The 19,233-nt window shown below is 45.7% G+C and overlaps 1 protein-coding gene and 1 long non-coding RNA gene across 2 annotated transcripts in view; one reads left to right on the top strand and one right to left on the bottom strand.

Moving 5' to 3' along the window:
- The window catches only part of WDR27 (WD repeat domain 27), a 266,107-nt gene that overhangs the window by 27,087 nt on the left and 219,787 nt on the right, over positions 1-19,233 (top strand). The window contains 8 exon segments of the mRNA XM_032267079.1: positions 6,211-6,352; positions 8,086-8,210; positions 9,235-9,304; positions 9,307-9,437; positions 11,624-11,675; positions 13,433-13,503; positions 14,685-14,805; positions 18,270-18,390. Coding sequence (XP_032122970.1) covers positions 6,211-6,352; positions 8,086-8,210; positions 9,235-9,304; positions 9,307-9,437; positions 11,624-11,675; positions 13,433-13,503; positions 14,685-14,805; positions 18,270-18,390 — 833 coding nt within the window.
- On the bottom strand, positions 10,065-10,871 carry LOC116542248. Its single transcript, XR_004265136.1, has 3 exons — positions 10,791-10,871; positions 10,640-10,757; positions 10,065-10,307 (listed from the first exon to the last, which is right to left on the bottom strand). It is a non-coding gene; the product is annotated as an uncharacterized LOC116542248 (long non-coding RNA).

The following is a 19,233-nucleotide window of genomic DNA, read 5'->3' as shown; positions in this document are numbered from 1 at the left end:
GACTTTCAGGCTATAGGTAAAATTAAACATTTTCTGGTTGATAATTGGTTGAGTTTGTCTAAAGGCCTGGGATTGATAGAAAGGAATGTTCAGGTTAAGATAAAAGATTGTGGATACCAAGTTTTACTGTGCAGAGTAAGCTCTCAGATAGCAGACTTCAGGGACAGCAGGTTGTAAGTTGTTTCTTACTGGACTTAAAAAGGTACCTGGCTCCTTAGTTGATTATCCCCTGGATCTGGGATGGAAGGAAGGAAAACAAAGAGGAAAGGGGATTCTCTATAGAATGTGGATTTTTTTGCCACAAGAGACTTTGCAGGGCAATTTCTAGATATGGCAAGGAAATATATTTTGAGGTAAAATATTTTGATTTTCTTCCTTGTTATGCCAGAGTCAGATGGGAAAGTAAGTCATGATATACAGCATCAAATAAAACCCATCTGATGAGAATTTATGGGTTGTAGGGCATGACTCCCCAGATCCCTTATAAAGGAATTTTGGTACGATAAAAAACTAAGAGCTTAGTCCTCAGTCTTAAATTGTTTCAGCATCAACTCAATCAAAAGTTCCAAGTCCAAAGTTTCATCTGAGACAAGGCAAGTTCCTTCTACCTATGAGCTTGTAAAATAAAAAACAGGTTATTTACTCCCAAGATATAAGGGGATTATAGGCATTGGGTAAACATTCCCATTTCCAAAGGGAGAAATTGGCCAAAAGAGAGGATCTATAGGCCCCATGCAAGTCTGAAACCCAGCAGGACAGTCATTAAATCATAAAGCTCCAGAATTATCTCCATTGACTCTGTGTCCCACACCCAGGGCACACTGGTGCAAGAGGTGGACTCCCAAGGCCTGGGGCAGGTCTGTCCCTGTGGCTTTGCAGGATTCAGCCCTTGTGGCTGCTGTCACAGGTTGTTGAATCTAGGAGCAGGGTGCAAGCTGCTGGAATATCTGCCATTCTGGGATCTGGATGATGGTGCCCCTCTTCTCACAGCTCTAGTACGCAGAACCTCAGTGGGGACTCTGTGCGGGGGCTCCAACTCCACATTTCCCCTTGGCACTGCCCTAGTAGGAACTCTTTGTCAAGGCTCCACTCCTGCAGCAGGCTTCTGCCTGGGCACCCAGGCATTCTCACAAATCCTCTGAAATCTAGTCGGAGGCTGCTGAGCCTCCTTTACACTTGTATTCTGTGCACCCACAGGCTTAATACCACATGAAAACCACAAAGGTTTGTGGCTTGCACCCTCTGAAACAGCAGCCCAAGCTATATCTGGGGTTCTCTGAGCTGAGGCTGGAGCTGGAGAGGGGAGTAGTGTCCTGAGGCTGTGTAGGGTAGCAGGTCCTAGCCCTCAAAACCATTATTTCCTCTCTTCAGGGCCTGTAATGGGAGGGACTGCCTTGGAGATTTCTGGAATATCTTGGAGGCCTTTTTCTCATTTTCTTGACTATCAGCATTTGGTTCTTTTTTCAGTTACACAAATATCTTTAGTAAATGGTTACTCCACTGCTTGCTTGAATTCCTCTCACAAAAACACTGTTTCTTTTTGCCACATGGCTGGGCTGCAAATTTTCTGAAGTTTTATGCTCTGCTTCCCTTTTAAATATAAATTCCAACTTTACATCATTTCTTTGCTTCCATATGTGATCGTAGGTTGTTAGAACCAGCCAGGAGACATCTTAAATACTTTGCTGTTTAGAAATGTCTTCCATCAGGTCCCTAGGCCATCACTCTCAAGTTTAAGCTTCCACAGAGCCCTAGGGCATGAACAGAATATAGCCAAGCTCTTGGCTATGGCGTAACAAGTGTGACCTTTCCTCTAGTTCCCAGTAAGTTCAGTTCAATCTGCGACTTCCTCAGCCTATACTTCACTGTCCTTATCACTATCTGTGTTTTGGTCATAACCATTTAACTGGTCTCTAAGAAGTTCCAAACTTTCCATCATCTGCTTGTCTTCTGAGCCCTCCAAACTCTTCCGACTTCTGCTGGTTACCAGTTCCAAAGCCACTTCTGCATTTTTAGGATTCTTTATAGCAATGCCCCACTCCTTGGTACCAATTTTCTGTGTTAGGCCTTTCATGAATTGGTCTGTTAATGAGAGTTAAACTTTGTAAAATATTTGAAGATATTTATTCTGAGTCAAATACAAGTGACCAGTGGCCTGAAGCACAGTCTCAAGAGGTCCTGAGAACATGTACCTAATGTGCCTAGTCAGACCACAGTTTGGATTTATACAATTAGGGAGACATAAGACATCAATCAATACATGTAATATATACATTGGTTAGGTCCAGAAAGGTGGGACAATTCAAAGTGGGGGCTTCCAGGTCATAGGTGGATTTAATAATTTTCTAAATTGTAATTGGTTGAAAGAGTTATTAATCTAAAGGCCTAGATTCAATAGAAGGAATGTCTAGGTTAAAATAAGGGATTGTGAAGACCAAGGTCCCCAGTATACATAAGAAGCTTCCAGGTAGCAGGCTGCAGAGAGAATAGATTGTAAATATTTATTAGCGCCAGAGTCTTAGTGGATTCTTTTCTGGAATCCACTAAGATTCCAGAAAAAAGGCCTGCAAAAGGAAGGGGATCCTCTACAGAATGCAGATTTTCCCCCAACAAGCGACAGCTTTGCAGGCCTATCAAGATATGGCCAAGAAACATAATTAGAGTTAACATATTTTAATTCCTTCTTTATCTGTCATGTGATGTTATGGCCAAGTTAGGTTGGACAGTGAGCCACGTTATATAGGGTTAAATAAAATCCCTCTGATAAGACTTTATGGTTTGTAGGATGTGAATCCTTAAGCCCCTTAGATAAGAATTTGGGCAAGAGAAGAAAAAGGTCAGAGTTTAGAAAGAAATATCTTAGACTGGGTAATTTATTAAGAAATGAGAGTTAATTGGCTCGTGGTTCTGCAGGCTGTACAAGTGAGGACTAAACTCTGATTTTTTATCTAGCCCAAATTCCTACCTAAGGGGTTTAGGGAGTCATGCCCTACAAACCACAAATTCTCATCAGATGGGTTTTATTTGAACCTATATATCATGACTTACTTTTCAGTCTGACTCTGGCATAACATTATGAGACAAAGAAAAAGTATTCAACCCCAAAATATATTTCCTTGCCATACCTTGAAATTGTCTTGCAAAGTTTCTTGTGAGAAAAATCCACATTCTATAGAGAATCCCCCTTCCCCTTTGTTTTCCTTCCTTTCTTTTCAGATCTAGGAGATAATCAAGTAAGAGCCAGGTACCCTTTTAAGTCCAATAAGAAAAATTTTACAGCCTGCTCTCTCTGAAATCTGCTGAGAGCTTCTTCTGCACAATATAACATGGTATCCACAATCCTTTATCTCAACCTGAACATTTTATTTGATTCCAGGTTTTCAGATAAACTCAATCTGTTGTCAACTAGAAAATATTTAAGTTTACCCGTAGACTAGAAGCCCCAGCTTTTGAGTTGTCCCGCCTTTCTGAAAGAAACCAATGTATTTCTTAAGTGTATTTGATTGATGTCTCATGCCTCTCTAAAGTACATAAAACCAAGCTGTATACCGACTACCTTGGACATATGTTCTCAGGACCTCCTGAGGGCTGTGTCATGGGCCATAGTCACTCATATTTGGCTCAGAATAAATCTTTTAAAATATTTTACAGAGCTCGACTCTTTTTGTTGAAACAAGCATGACACCAACAAATACTTGGCTTCTGGTGAGGGCCTCGGGAATCTTACAATCATGGCAGAAGGCAGAAGGAGAAATACACATGTCATACAGCAAAAGGAGCAAGGGGTAGGGGGAGGTACTATACCCTTTTAAATGACAAGATCTTGTGAGAACTCACTATGGTGAGGATGGCACCAAGCTATGAAGGATCTGCTCCATGACCCAAACACTTCCCAGTAGGCCCTATATCCAACACCAGGGATTATATCTCAACATGGGATTTGGAGGGGCCATCCAGATTTTATCATTGAGGTTCTATGGGTTTATGGTTTTCATCAAATTTGGAAAATTTTCAGCCATTATTTCTTCAAACATTCCCTTCCTCCCAAACTTTGTGGACGCTGCTTACACATACAAGTCAGGTCACGTGAAGTTTCCCACAGCTCACTGATATGCTTTCATGTTTGTTAATGTACTTTTTTTCTCTTTCATTTTTGCATAGTTTCTATTGGTTTGTCTTTAAATTTACCAGTCTTTTCCTCTGCAACATCTAATATGCTATCAATCCCACTGTTTTTTTTTTTTCAAATTTTATCTAATTCTAGTTTTCATCTCCAGAAGTTAGATCTGGGTCTGTTAAATATCTTCTATGCCTCTACTTAACTTTCGAACATATGGAAAAAGTCTTAGTAATGGTTTGAATGTTATTGTCTAGTAATTCTAACATTTGGATCAGTTTTAGTTTGGTTTCAAGTCTATCTGGATGACTTGTGGTATTGTATTTCTCTATTCATTTTTCTTCGTTTTTGACTAAATGGTCTTGTCTCCTGGAATACCTGGTTATTTTTTAGATTACTGGACTTCGTATATGGAAAAAAAAGTATAGATGATTTGATACTCTGGATTATCTTACATTCTTCCAAATCAGTCATGCTTAGGGCACTGGCAATCCTAGATTACCCTAAGCCAGTCAGGTATTAAGACAATTCATAGCTGGGTTTCAGTTCTTGTGAGGGCTGTTTTATTTACAGTTCATCTTTACTCCTTAGATTTTTTCTTTCTTGGGGTTCCCATTCTAAGCCTAGGGGTTTTAGCAGCATGCCCTTCCCTCTTATCTTGGTAGATTGTATTCTAGGTAGACATTTACTAAAATCCATTCATATTTCTTTACAGGAAAAAAATTGTAGAGTTCTCAAGATTAAGGGTAAGGTGACAGAAATCTTTGCCCTTCTCCCAATATGGTAGTTCTTTTTGTGCCCCAGAAGATGATTCATTTGATTACACCATTTTTGTGCCCTTAGCCCCTTGAATCTCAGCTTCTCAGCTACCTTTACTGGAATTGTCAGAAGATGTCGTTAGTAGATGTCTTTATGAGACAAGTGACCCCAGATACTGTAGTGACTTCCCTCAGTTTTTTTCTTCCCTATAATCTTGTTATCATAATTCTTCAATGACTTGGTTTGCTTTCTGGTATCTTCAAAACGTGTGTCTCTCTCTGTGTGTATATATGTGTGTGTGTATATATACATATATTTTTTACATATTTTGTCCATTTTTTGTCCTTCTCATCAGTAGGGCTGGTACAGATGAGGTAATGCAACCTGTCTTTATTAGAAGTGGAATTCTCTAGTGATATCTCTCATATCAAACTGCCTATTGTCTATTTAACATCACACTATCAGCATCTCAACTTACCATGGACCAAATGGACCATGATTTACCCCAGTCCCATTCCATTTTCCCTTTGTTTTTTGTTCTTGAGACATTGTTCCCCCAAGATTTTAACCTCAAACCCTGATTCACTTTACTTTTGTTTTTCCCTCCATCCCTCCATATCCATTGGTCACGGAGTCTTCAGTCATCATCTTCTCTCCGTCCCCATCATCATTATCTTAGTCCAGGTCTTTATTGGATTTTCCTTGAGCATTCTCATGCATTCCCATCTGTCTCTCTAGCCCATTGTACCCCCAACACTCATCTCCTCCATACTTGTAGCAAAACAAATCTGGTCATTATATTATTCTGACTGCACGTTTTTTGCTGGATTTTAATTCCCTAGAGAGTGTAATTGCCAAGGTCCCCACACCTGGGCCTCACCTTTCTCCAGTCTCCTCTCACTTCTTTGCTTGTCTGGGCAGCTTCTTACCCATGCCTTGTTTTTCTGGGGACCTGAATGTCCTCCTCCTCTTGTCAATCCCTCATTCTTCTCCTTATTCCTCAGTTTTCAGCTCAGCTGTTACCTCTTCTGATGTGGTAGTGGAGACATGTTCTATATTTGGTTAACTAATAAGTAACAAAGAAATAGAAGAATGAGGTAACCTGTATCATTTTATTAGTGTGTGTGACAGTGAATAGCAGTGAAATGGTTAACCTGAGAGAATAATTTAGTAGTACATAGCAGGAATTTTAACAAATGAATTACAATGAATATGTAAAATAAATGTATTTGAACTCAATCTTTTATTAGGTTTGAGGTTATGTTGTTATACTCTTTTATTTTTAAATGTTGTCTATTGAATGTGTTATTTTTGATTTTTGTTAATTTTCTCAGCTTCTAATCCTACGAGGACACCATCAGCCAATTACTGCTATGGCTTTTGGAAATAAAGTGAATCCACTTCTAATCTGCTCAGCATCACTGGATTATGTTATAATGTGGAACCTGGATGAATGTATAAAGAAAGTACTTCAAGGTAAGTGAAAATCTAAAACATGTTTTTAAAAACCTAGAAACAGAATAATTCATCCTTCAGTATACTTGGTACTACCCAAGGGACGTTTCCCTTGGGTAACACCAATCTCTCAGGGCAATTTAGGGTAATTTTGTATTCCCTTTACCTTGAACCCAGGTGTGCAAGCAGGGTGCTTTATATGGAGAGGACACCAGGCCCGTTCAGACTTACTGACCTTTGTTGTGTGTTATGCTGATCTTATAGGCTCACTGGTTTTGATATGTCACTTCTTATTTCAAAAACTGTCAATTTTGTGTCAACCTGAAAACATGTAGGCAAGTTGAAATATTCTGTTCTTGCACAGCACGGTTTCTTGAGCACCTGTAATTATTTAGGCTAGAAACACGGTGGTGAATAGGAAGGGCTTGGTCCCAAATCCTGTGGAAGTCACAGCTCAGAGTTTGAGACAGACAGATGCTGCCAGTGACTGAATGGCTATGAATTGTGGATGTGCAGCAGAGAAGGCAGATGAGGACAGGGCAGCACGCACGTGCATGGAAGCACTTTGAGAAGCAGGATCTCAAGGAGGAGCCTGTGGGCTGAGGATGTAAAGGGATGGGATAGAGGGCTATGCTTTTGGCAGATGGACCTGACTTTGCCAAGGCCCTGGGAGGGAAAAGTGAGAACCTCCTGTATTCTTGGAGCATGCTGATGTTAGGAGAGTCTTATCTGAGAAAGTAAAAAAGTTAGGTGGGGACCACATTAAGGAATTCAAGTTTTGTACAATTATATAGAGAAGTTAGAGGATTACATTAAAACACAAATGCAAAGTAACTATAAATCTATGTAGTCTATATAGGGATATAGCACACGTGTCTCTCTCTCTAGGCTTGGTGGCCGTGGGACATGAGCATGTGTCTCTCTAGACTTGGAGGCTGTGGGACATGAGCATGTGTGTGTCTCTCTAGACTTGGAGGCTGTGGGACACGAGCATGTGTCTCTCTAGACTTGGTGGCTGTGGGACCTGAGTGTGTGTCTCTCTAGACTTGGTGGCTATGGGACCTGAGCATATCTCTCTCTAGACTTGGAGGCTGTGGGACACGAGCACGTGTCTCTCTAGACTTGGTGGCTATGGGACATGAGCCGTGTGTCTCTCACAGGCTCTGAGGGGAGTATATCTGTATTTTGCTGGTGATAGGTCCATGGTGCACACCAGGACCAGATAACCTTGCCCGCCATTTTTTCCTTCATCTCTGCGGGTTTGGAGAACAGGCTTTGCATCAGGCTGCAGCTGCTGCACATGTTGTTTGGGTCTCGGGAACCTCCTGGCTGTTTGTAGGTGTCCTGACATTGCTTAGTCCCTGGAGGCCTGGGTTGGATCAGCTCCTACTGCCTTCCTTCCAACTGATGTTGGCTGAGCCTGGACATGAGGGTGCATGTGGGGTTGATGTGGGTGAGAAGCATCAAAACATGCAGTTCGATGTGCATGACTCTCACTGCAGCCTCCAGAGAAAGGCATCTTCCTGTTTTGATGCTGAGGGATTCTCTGCAGGGAAGTGCTGCATTTCCCAGGTTTTCAGACTTCTGTATATTCAGTATATTTGATATTCTTAAAGAATCAAAATCACATCAAAACTCATTGTCATTCATTCAGTAATTTTAGAATAGAGGGTTACATTCTTAGTACTTTTCTCAGATTAATGCAATGCTGAATGCATTTGGTGAATGGGTACTAATGGTGAAACTCACTCTAGGGCTGGTCCCGCGAGGGACTGTCATGGGCTCACTTTTGGGAAAGGTGCTGTGTTTACAGTTGAGCCTGGATGATCGAGTTGTTGCTGTGTGTGCTGGAAACAAGATATTCATGCTGGATATTGAGGTAAGATTGAACTTCACACCTGGATTTCACAGAAGGGTATAGCTGATGGGGCCACCTGGGTTCTGGGACCCTGCCCAACTCTCTTTTCTTTTTTTCTGTACTCCCTTTTTTTTAAAGCTATATCTTAAATTTAGTTTACTTTTATAAAATCATATCTCTACCTTGCAATTGGAAAACCACTGGTATCAGATAGTGATATTTATATAAATATTAAAACTCCCCATGGAATCTGGGTATCAGGCATGACTTAAGAAAATGCATTCTGCAAAACTTTTATTTCTCAGAAATTCCCTGATTATAGGCATCCTTCCTAGCATAGCACTTTTGCTTATATCTTTTATCAAAATTTTCTTTTTATCAAGAATCAGACTTTTTGCAGCCATCTCATCACCAGGATTAGTTTAAGGAAATGTGTCACCTCTCCCTGCCTGTGTGATTTGTACTTCGTGTGTGGCTGGAATAGTCAGCTGTCCCCTTTGCAATTTTAGAAAGCAGTGTTAGAAATCAGGAAATGGGAATCTAAGGGAACATGAAGGAGGACTTTGTTTCCTCTGAGTTCTTGCCCTTCAAGCCTGATTTCCATATGAACACAAAGCCCTGTGGGTCGCCAGCTTGTGACAGTGGCTTCCTGGGTGCTGTCTTGGCTGTAGGAGGTTTTAGGGACTTCAGGAGGAAAGGGTAACTCATGAGCATCCACTGCCACACCATCTTGTCTTGTTTTAGGAAGTCCCAGGTGGAGAACAGACGCTGAGGGGTTGGGAACACAGGGAAGTACATTTTGAGGTACAGGCAGGGAGCTTCAGGGTGGATGCATGGGGCAGATGGTGTGGAGATAGGAGTCCTGAGGAGATGCCACTTCCTAATTCGCTCAGGGTCAGCTCTGGTCAGTGCCGTCTGTTAACACTGCCAAGACTGTGCCTATGGCTGAAGCTTTCCTCTTGGCTAGACATCTGAGTCTTCACCCTTGTTTTATGTACAGAGTTCCAACTTGAAAAGAGGAATAATATGGGCCTTATTTTAATAGCAGCCATGTTCTGCGACATGCACAGAACATCCTGATGTTAATCACCCCCACAAAGTTCCATCCCCGACCTTCTGCACACATTCTCTCAGGCTCAGGCTGTCCTGGCCAAGCTGCAGGGCCACCTGGGCCCAGTGACCGCGGTGGAGTTCTGTCCCTGGCAAGCAGGCATCATCATCTCAGTATCCGAGGACAGAGGCTTTAAGGTGAGCGATGGACACTGGACCGCGTTCCCACGTGGCACGCGTTGTGGAAAGACCTGTGGTTACAGGGGGGCTGTGTGGCTGCTTCACGGCCAGTGCCGCCTGAGTGGTGGTGTTTCTGCCCCACTCTGCAAGGCGACCGCTGTCCTGATTTCCATGTAAACACCATGCCGTGATGCTTCATGGCCACTGCCACCTGAGTGGGAGTGTTTCTACCCCACTTCTGCAAGGTAAACACCGTCCCAGCTGCCATATAAACACCAAGCCCTGATGTTTGCAGGGCCGCTGGCTGGGCTTGGATAACTGACTGGATGGCCCCAGCTTTCCCACAGTGGAATCCAGGGCCTGAGAGAGCCCAAGCAGGAATTCTTCTCCACGGCATTTCCCAGGCCCAGAGCAGAAGAGCCAGTTCCAGGGTAGAGGGCTCAGTCAGAACAAAATGAGGATCTAGAAGAAAATGAAATGCAACTTCAGTTTTTATCCAGTTGATATGAGTGTGCACCTGGTGGCCGGAATGTGGGCCTGACACGCAAGTGTGCACCTGACAGTGTAGACCTGACACACGGGTGTGCACCTGACAGTATAGACCTGACACGCGGGTGTGCACTTGACAACTGACAGTGTAGACCTGACCCGTGGGTGTGCACTTGACATTGTAGATCTGACATGCAGGTGTGCACTTGACAGCTGATAGTGTAGACCTGACACTCGGGTGTGTACCTGACCATGTAGACCTGACCCGCGGGTGTGCACCTGACAGCTGACAGTGTAGACCTGACATGTGGATGTGTACCTGACAGTGTACACCTGACATGCAGGTGTGCACCTGACCATGTAGACCTGACCCATGGGTGTGCACCTGACAGTGTAGACCTGACCCGTGGGTGTGCACCTGACAGCTGACAGTGTAGACATGACACATGGATGTGCACCTGACAGTGTAGACCTGACATGCAGGTGTGCACCTAACCATGTAGACCTGACCTACAGGTGTGCACCTGACAGTGTAGACCTGACCCGTGGATGTGCACCTGACAGCTGACAGTGTAGACGTGACCTGTGGGTGTGTACTTGACAGCTGACAGTGTAGACATGACACATGGGTGTGCACCTGACAGTGTAGACCTGACCTGCGAGTGTGCACCTGACAGCTGACAGTGTAGACCTGACATGCAGGTGTGCACTTGACAGCTGACAGTGTAGACCTGACACTCGGGTGTGCACCTGGCCATGTAGACCTGACCCATGGGTGTGCACCTGACAGTGTACACCTGACATGTGGATGTGCACCTGACAGTGTAGACCTGACATGCAGGTGTGCACCTGACCATGTAGACCTGATCCATGGGTGTGCACCTGACAGTGTAGACCTGACCCGTGGGTGTGCACCTGACAGCTGACAGTGTAGACCTGACCTGTGGTTGTGCACCTGACAGCTGACAGTGTAGACATGACACATGGTTGTGCACCTGGCAGTGTAGACCTGACCCATGGGAGTGCACTTGACAGCTGACAGTGTAGACCTGACCCGCGGGTGTGCACCTGATAGCTGACAGTGTAGACATGACACATGGGTGTGCACCTGACAATGTAGACCTGACACGTGGATATGCACCTGACAGTGTAGACCTGACATGCAGGTGTGCACCTGACCATGTAGACCTGACCCACAGGTGTGCACCTGACACTGTAGACCTGACCCACGGGTGTGCACCTGACAGCTGACAGTGTGGACCTGACCTGCGGGTGTGTACTTGACAGCTGACAGTGTAGACATGACACATGGGTGTGCACCTGGCAGTGTCGACCTGACATGCAATTGTGTACCTGGAGGTCAGGGTGTGGGCCTGACACGTGAGTGTGCAGATGACAGGGTGTAGACTACTACAGTTTCTGCTTGGTGCCCCTATCTTGGCAGTGTTGACCAAGTGCCTGGGAGCTATTTCTAACCTTGTTTCATTTTTGTTTCCAAGTCTTCAAATCCATCAGGGGTTATTTATGGAAGTGATGTGATTTTTTTTCTTTTTGATTCTGATATCTTTTATTGTGTTTCTACATTTTTATGTTGTGCTCATTTTATTGCTTTCTGTTTTAGATAATCGTTTACTTTGACTAATCTAATATTGGGTAGTACTGTTCGCTTAACCTATTGCAATAATGGCAACATTCTTCTCTATGTTTATCCAAAGGTCTGGGACCATTGTACAGGATCGTTAATATACAGTTCATCTGTGTTATCAGGTAAATTTAAAACTCTCATGTTTCCTGTGAATAACCCAGTTATTCTACAGCATATTTCAGGGCATAAGATGAAGCTGTAACATTCAGGTGGATGTGAATGAGACGATCTCAGGCTTACAGCCCTTCACGACCCTCCGCACAAGGAAAGAATTCACTTAACAGTGAATGCCCTTGAAGTTTTTCAACTAAAATTAAACATGTTTAATTGGAGTCTGGGCCTTTCTGTTTTGGAAAAGAGTAAAGCATGTTTGCTGTCAGATAAAATGCCGGAGTACCTAGGGAAGGCGAGCCCTCTGCTCTCTGTAGAAGCAAGTCCCAGAACCAGCGGTGTTGGTGGTGCCAGGACTGCCCTGCTCATCTCGCGTGCGCGGGAGTGCGCCACATGGCGGCCTCTGGGCCAAGCACTGAGCATGCGTGCAGCTCGTGACCGCTAGGGTCGTTGCATTCTTAATCAGATGGCTTTTGTGTTGGTAAATGAGACTGGCACACGGTCACACCAATGCAGCACTGACGGTGCAGGCGTCGGTGGAGCGCGGCGGGAGGAGCGCCTGCGACGCCCCAGCACCTCTCCAGTGCAGCCCGGTGGTGTCCCCCGGGCGCCTCAGGGCACTGGTTTCCTGCATTCGCTTTGTTCCTCTTGTGCACATTCTGTCTTCCCAGAAGAAGAGGGGTAGGGAACTAAAAGGACAGCGTTCTTTCGTGGGGTAAGTGACATGAAAATGCCATGTGTGTACGTATGCAACAATCTTGCATGTTCTTTACATGTACCCCAAACCTAAAATGCAATTTAAAAAAAAGTGCTATGATAACATGCTAAGCTGTCTCATGGCATGTGGGCTCAACAGCACGTCCTGTTAAGGTGGACATTTTCAGTAGGAATATTGGCATCTCTTTTACTCTCTCAGTAAGCATCAATTTCTGTTAAAAAAAAAAGAAAAAGAAAATGCCACTTAAAGCATATACAGATACTAGTAGAGTTATTGTTATAGCCTCTCAGAGATTTAACATTCTTTCTGAGGTCAATGTATCCATGTGTAGATTATGGTACTCTAATGACTTGAATACATTGCCTTCTCTCAAGGTGAAGCACTTTTCTTGGAAATATGTTGGAATCTTTTTACTGAAATTAATGATATGGAGTTGCCAAGAACAATGATACACATGATCTTAGATTTCATTTATAGTTTAATTAGGACATGTAATATTTTTCAATATTCATTTATTTAATTTTCCTGAATTATTGACAGTTTGAATAAAATGACATCCTAGGCAAAAATCTTTTTTTCCAGGAAAACCAGATATCCATTTAATTGCTGTTTTCATTACTAAGTCCATAATTTTATTATATCTGGCTGACTCAGGAATCCTTCTGCTCCAAGTGCAATGTTGATTGAACACCAGTGCTTCCCTCCATCTAGGTTATAAAGCAGCTGAGGACTGGGTGGTGGTTTAATCACACCAGGCCTTCTGTTGGGCAGGTGGGATGGGAATCCTCAGGACCAATATGTGGCGGACTCCCCGGGCATCCTTTTGGGTGACTTCCTCAGCCTTCCTTGTGTGCATGAGGTTTTCAACATTTGTATTCACATACAATTTTTACCTTTTTTTTGGAAGAAATTATTTTGGAATAGTTCAAACTTGACTAACAGAAATACTGTAAGTAAATATGTGTAAAGAGATAAGTAAAACTGATAGTTCTTGGCTTAATTGGTACCAGGCGCTTATAAAGCTAAATTTTCTGATGTTCCTTTCACCAGCATATCCTCTACTCAGCATATTCATTGATGCAGAAAGCAGGCAGCTGGTCACTAGGTGTGCTGATGGCCAGGTGAGACAGCCACGTAGTTAAGTTTCAGTTCTCAGACATTCCTGTATGTGAGCATGCACACGAAGGTCTTTGTCTTCATGCTGCTTTGTATTTTCCCGTGATTGGAAAAAAACTCATCCACCTTAGTGCTGAGAATGTGACCTTCTGTGGGTATCAGCATCACTGTGGGTTCAGTATGGTCCCAGGCTCCCTGGTCTGCAGAGGAGCTGGGTCTACATGTCCCAGAGCTCCATGCATGTTTCTGGAGTACAGCAAAAGTGAGGGCCACTGACATGACCTTTAAAACCAGATGAGAAGAGGGCTGTGAGCAGACATCCCACACACGCTGCCTGTGGCCATGGAGACGCTCCCTGGACTTCTCCTCTGGTGGCTTCCCCAGGGCTCCTTGTGCTCCTGTTTCATGTCAGCTTACACACTGTTGAAAACCTGAATATATTGATCTTTTACAAAACATTTTTTAGGTGAGCATTTTAGGTTCATTTCACAAAGCCTGGATAAAGTTGCTGTTGATATAATTTGAAAAAGATATTTTTGAAAACTTAGATTTTTTTTTTTCTTCTGACAAAGTTGACCGCTCCTGACTTTGTCTTTTCAGCCAGGGCATGTGGGACATACTCTTGGCTGTGAAGCTGTGGGGTGTGTGCAGAGAGCCTGGGGTCTGAGGGTCCCGGAGGTTATGTGAGGTGTTTGCAGAGAGCCTGGGGTCTGGGGATCCCGGAGGTGATATGAGGTGTTTGCAGAGAGCCTGGGGTCTGGGGGTCCCGGAGGTGATGTGAGGTGTTTGCAGAGAGCCTGGGGTCTGGGGGTCCCAGAGGTGCTGTGGGTTATGTGCAGAGAGCCTAGGGTCTGGGGGTCCCGGAGGTGCTGTGGGGTGTGTGCAGAGAACCTGGGGCTGGGGCCCCGGATGAGCACGTGGGGAGGCCTGCACAATGGGACCCTGCCTGAGTGCTCTGAGCTGATGTGCTGGCAGTGCGAAAGTGCTCTGACACTGCAGGTGTAGGCTGTAAGGAGGGCTTCCAGGGTGGAGGTTGAAGGCAGGAGAGAGCTGTGCAGGGAGCCTCTGTGGGGCGTGAAGGGCTTGTCCTGTGACTCATCTTCCCTCGTGTTCCTACTCTGGTATTCTGCTTTTGTGGAGGGACCTCTGCTCTAGTGCCATGTCTGCGTGTTCTTTGTTTTTGTAGCTTTGGATCTTCAGTTTGATGGATGGACACCACTATCGTCGTGTGGCACAGGTTGACCTAAGGAAGAAGACAGAGACTTTCTTCACAAGAAGGGTTAAGTCTGGGCTGTACAGCCAGCCAGGTGGGTTGCTCAGCCCCTCCCTCAGGCCTCCCACTTGGCCTGGATCTTTCACCAGGCGCCGCGTTGAGGGCCCTAGGTCCGACCAAGGCGGGAGAGAGGTCCCAGTATAGGAGAAGCCTAGGGCTGCAATCTCAGAAATCCACTGAGGCCCTGCAGGTCATGTGAGGGGTGGGTGGTCAGCAGATAGAGGCACCTGGTGTGTGTGGGGACAGGGCTGAGGGGCTTTGGTGAACAGAAGAGCACAGGCCCCAATACAGCAGCTTCGCAGCAACTTGGGCTGTTGTCTTGCAGTGGGTGACCAGGGAGGGCATGTCATACTGATCAGAAAGGTGCACTGCATGACTCAGATGCCACCTGCACCTGCCTAGCAACCTCCACATCCTCACCTGGTCTCCTGTGCCTCTCAGACACCACCGATACCCGCCCAGCACCCCCACGTCCTCACCTGGCCTCCTCTGCATCTCAGACACCACCTACACCCACCCAGCACCCTCACATCCTCACCTGGCCTCCTCTGCATCTCAGACACCACCTACACCCGCCCAGCACCCCCACGTCCTCACCTGGTCCCCTGCATCTCGGATGCCACCTACACGCACCCAGTACCTTCATGTCCTCACCTGGTCTCCTGTGCCTCTCAGACACCACTTACACCCAGCCAGCACCCCCACTTCCTCACCTGGCCTCCTCTGCATCTCAGACGCCACCTACACCCATGCAGCACCCCCACGTCCTCACCTGTCGTCCTCTGCATCTCAGATGCCACCTGCACCCACCCAGCACCTTCATGTCCTCACCTGGTCTCCTGTGCCTCTCAGACACCACCTGCACCCACCCAGCACCCCCACATCCTCACCTGGTCTCCTCTGCATCTCAGACACCACCTGCACCCGCCTCCCACTCCCACGTTCTCACCTGACCTCCTGCCGTCCAGAGTTGCTTCCTGTTGACCACAGCTCACCTCATGTGTGCTCTTTATCTCCTGTACTGTCACAAAGGACCTGACCCTCTCCTGGAGGAAAACACTGATTTTACTTTTCAATCCAGGGGCCACTTCTTTCATTGGTAACGTGCAGCTGACATTTCGTATTACAGCAATCACCTCTGTGTTTACAGCGTACGTGCTCTTCCTCACTCTTGTTACTCATTCTTTCTTTTAGCTTTTGTTATTTGTAAATGACTTTAAACTATTTCTTTTCATATTAGGTCTGAAATTACCTTTATCAACCATAACAGTTTTTTCCCTAATGCTTTAAGCTTGGTTTTTGTTATTTTTTTGATAAATAATTATTTACTACTGAAGCAAATCTTTAACTTACTTTTAGGAAACATGAAGTTAAATTCTTTCCATTGATCATCTCATCTTTCCCACTCTCTTGCTCTGGTTCTGCACTTAAAGTTCCATCGCTCCCAGGCAGTGCTATGCTGGGTGTTACCGTAGTGCTTTCCTCACCGTGTGATTCAAGTGACTCCATAGTGCCTCTGAGTGACTCCCCGGTCCACACGTGTCATGCTGGGTGCTACCTTAGAGCTTTCCTCGATGTGTGATCCAAGTGACTCTGCGGTGCACACACGTCATGCTGGGTGCTACCTTAGAGTTTTCCTCACCGCATGATCCAAGTGACTCTGCGGTGCACACACGTCATGCTGGGTGCTACCTTAGAGTTTTCCTCACCGCATGATCCAAGTGACTGCGGTGCACACCCGTCATGCTGGGTGCTACCTTAGTGCTTTCCTCGATGCATGATCCAAGTGACTCCACGGTGCACACATGTCTTGCTTGGTGCTACCTTAGAGCTTTCCTCAATGCGTGATCCAGGTGACTCCGTGATGCACACGCGTCATGCTGGGTGCTACCTTAGAGTTTTCCTCGCCGCGTGATCCAAGTGACTCCGCGGTGCACATGAGTCATGCTGGGTGCTACCTTAGAGCTTTCCTCGCCGCATGATCCAAGTGACTCCGTGGTGCACACGTGTTGTGCTGGGTGCTACCTTAGCGTTTTCCTCGCTGCGTGATCCAAGTGACTCCACGGTGCACGTGCGTCATGCTGTGTGCTACCTTAGAACCTTCCTCGATATGTGATCCAAGTGATTCTGTGGTGCACACATGTCGTGCTGGGTGCTACCTTAGAGTTTTTTCGATGCGTGATCCAAGTGACTCCGCGGTGCACATGCGTCATGCTGGGTGCTACCTTAGAGCTTTCCTCGACGCGTGATCCGAGCAACTCTGCAGTGCAAACATGCGTCATGCTGGGTGTTACATTTTCCTCGATGTGTGATCCAAGTGACTGCGCGGTGCACACGCGTCATGCTGGGTGCTACCTTAGAGCTTTCCTCGACGTGTAATCCAAGTGACTCCGCGGTGCACATGCGTCATGCTGGGTGCTACCTTAGGGCTTTCCTTGATGGGTGATCCAAGTGACTCTGCACATGTAGTGCTGGGTTCTACCTTAGAGTTTTCCTTGCCGCATGATCCAAGTGACTCTGCAGTGCACACGTGTCATGCTGGATGCTACCTTAGAGTTTTCCTTGATGCATGATTCAAGTGACTCCGTGGTGCACACGCGTCGTGCTGGGTGCTACCTTAGAGTTTTCCTCGATGTGTGATCCAAGTGACTCCATGGTGCATATGCGTCATGCTGTGTGCTACCTTAGAGCTTTCCTCGATGCATGATCCAAGTGACTCCGCGGTGCACACGCGTCATGCTGGGTGCCACCTTAGAGTTTTCCTCGATGCATGATTCAAGTGACTCCGCGGTGCACATGCGTCATGCTGGGTGCCACCTTAGAGTTTTCCTCGATGCGTGATCCAAGTGACTCCGCGGTGCACACGCGTCATGCTGGGTGCTACCTTAGGGCTTTACTTGATGCGTGATACAAGTGACTCTGCGGTGCGCACACATCATGCTGGGTGTTACCTTAGGGTTTTCCTCGACACGTGATCCAAGTGACTCTGCAGTGCACACACGCATCATGCTGGGTGCTACCTTAGAGCTTTCCTTGCCGCATGATCCAAGTGACTTCGTGGTGCACACGTGTTGTGCTGGGTGCTACCTTAGAGCTTTCCTCGATGCATGATCCAAGTGACTCTGCGGTGCACACATGTCATGCTGGGTGCTACCTTAGAGTTTTCCTCACCGCATGATCCAAGTGACTCTGCAGTGCACACATGCATCATGCTGGGTGCTACCTTAGAGCTTTCCTTGATGCATGATCCAAGTGACTGCGGTGCACGCGTGTCATGCTGGGTGCTACCTTAGAGCTTTTCTCGACATGTGATCGGAGCGACTCCATGGTGCACACGCTTCATGTTGGGTGCTACCTTAGAGCTTTCCTTGCCGCATGATCTGAGTGACTCTGCAGTGCACATTCACCTCAGCATCTCCGTAGGGCAGTCCTTGGCCTTTAAACCTAATGGATGTGTTTAAGTTCACTTCTCAGATTGTCAATAATTCTGTTTCCTAGAAGAAAGCCGGCTTTCCTCTACAAGTGCCCTGGTAAAAGGAGAGCAGGTGGGAGTGACGTTTCCTATACTGAGACTTGCACCCTGTGATCTCTCACGTGTCCCACATTCTGCATGTGGATGGTAAGCATCAAAAGCCTGGCCTATGCTGTGTAAAGAAAATAGAAACCACAGAGGTCAGAGCGAGCATCTTCACAGATGTTAGACAGTGCCCAGGGGACCTTAAATTTCTTAGATGAACGTTAGGTTTATTTTCTAAGAATGATTGAAATGAAACCAAATTATTTTTGTCCCTTATTATTACTGACTTCATTCTTGGGATTGCATGCTTTAAATCTTAAAGTTGGTAAATTGGGCAATGATGTGTAAGTATCTTTAATAAAAGGAATTTGATGATTTTTAAGTTTGTTACCAAAGTCTAGGCAGATCTTTGCCTCTGTGATATGACTTTTTCTTTAGAAAGAGGAAATGGTGATGGTAATGGCCTCAGCTTTCCCGTTTCCCACTTGCACTGTACGTTACACGTTTAAAGTTAACACCAGATGAATTGTATTGATTTCTGGCCTCAGAAATATTATACATATTTGGCAACATAAAGAAGTACTGTTTAACTGTTATTAAAGAACATGCTACAATTATGTTCACCTCTCCTCCCGAAAATGCTTAGAAAGCGCTGGAAATTAGGGGGCAGCATTGCTTTGAATGGCCTTGGCCATTGCTCCACCGTGTCTCTGTGCAGAGCATCCCTGGAGCAGAATAGTCCCTGCTTGGTCCAAACCATGGAGGAGAATAAGGGTGGGCATGGAGGCTGGATGCTGTGCTCCCAGAGGATGCGTAGACCCAAGGCTCTTCGAGGCCCCCATCTTACCTAGAGCAGAGGGGGCCCTTAGAGCAAAGCAGGAGCCACATGACACCTTCTGTTGACACTGGTGGGGGAAGCATGGACTGGTGCTAACACCTGGTTGT

Source organism: Sapajus apella, unplaced genomic scaffold (assembly GCF_009761245.1).
Source record: "Sapajus apella isolate SASKATOON/1434 unplaced genomic scaffold, GSC_monkey_1.0 scaffold165, whole genome shotgun sequence".
NCBI classification, from domain to species: Eukaryota; Metazoa; Chordata; class Mammalia; order Primates; family Cebidae; genus Sapajus; species Sapajus apella.
This window is presented reverse-complemented; position numbering and strand designations above follow the sequence as displayed.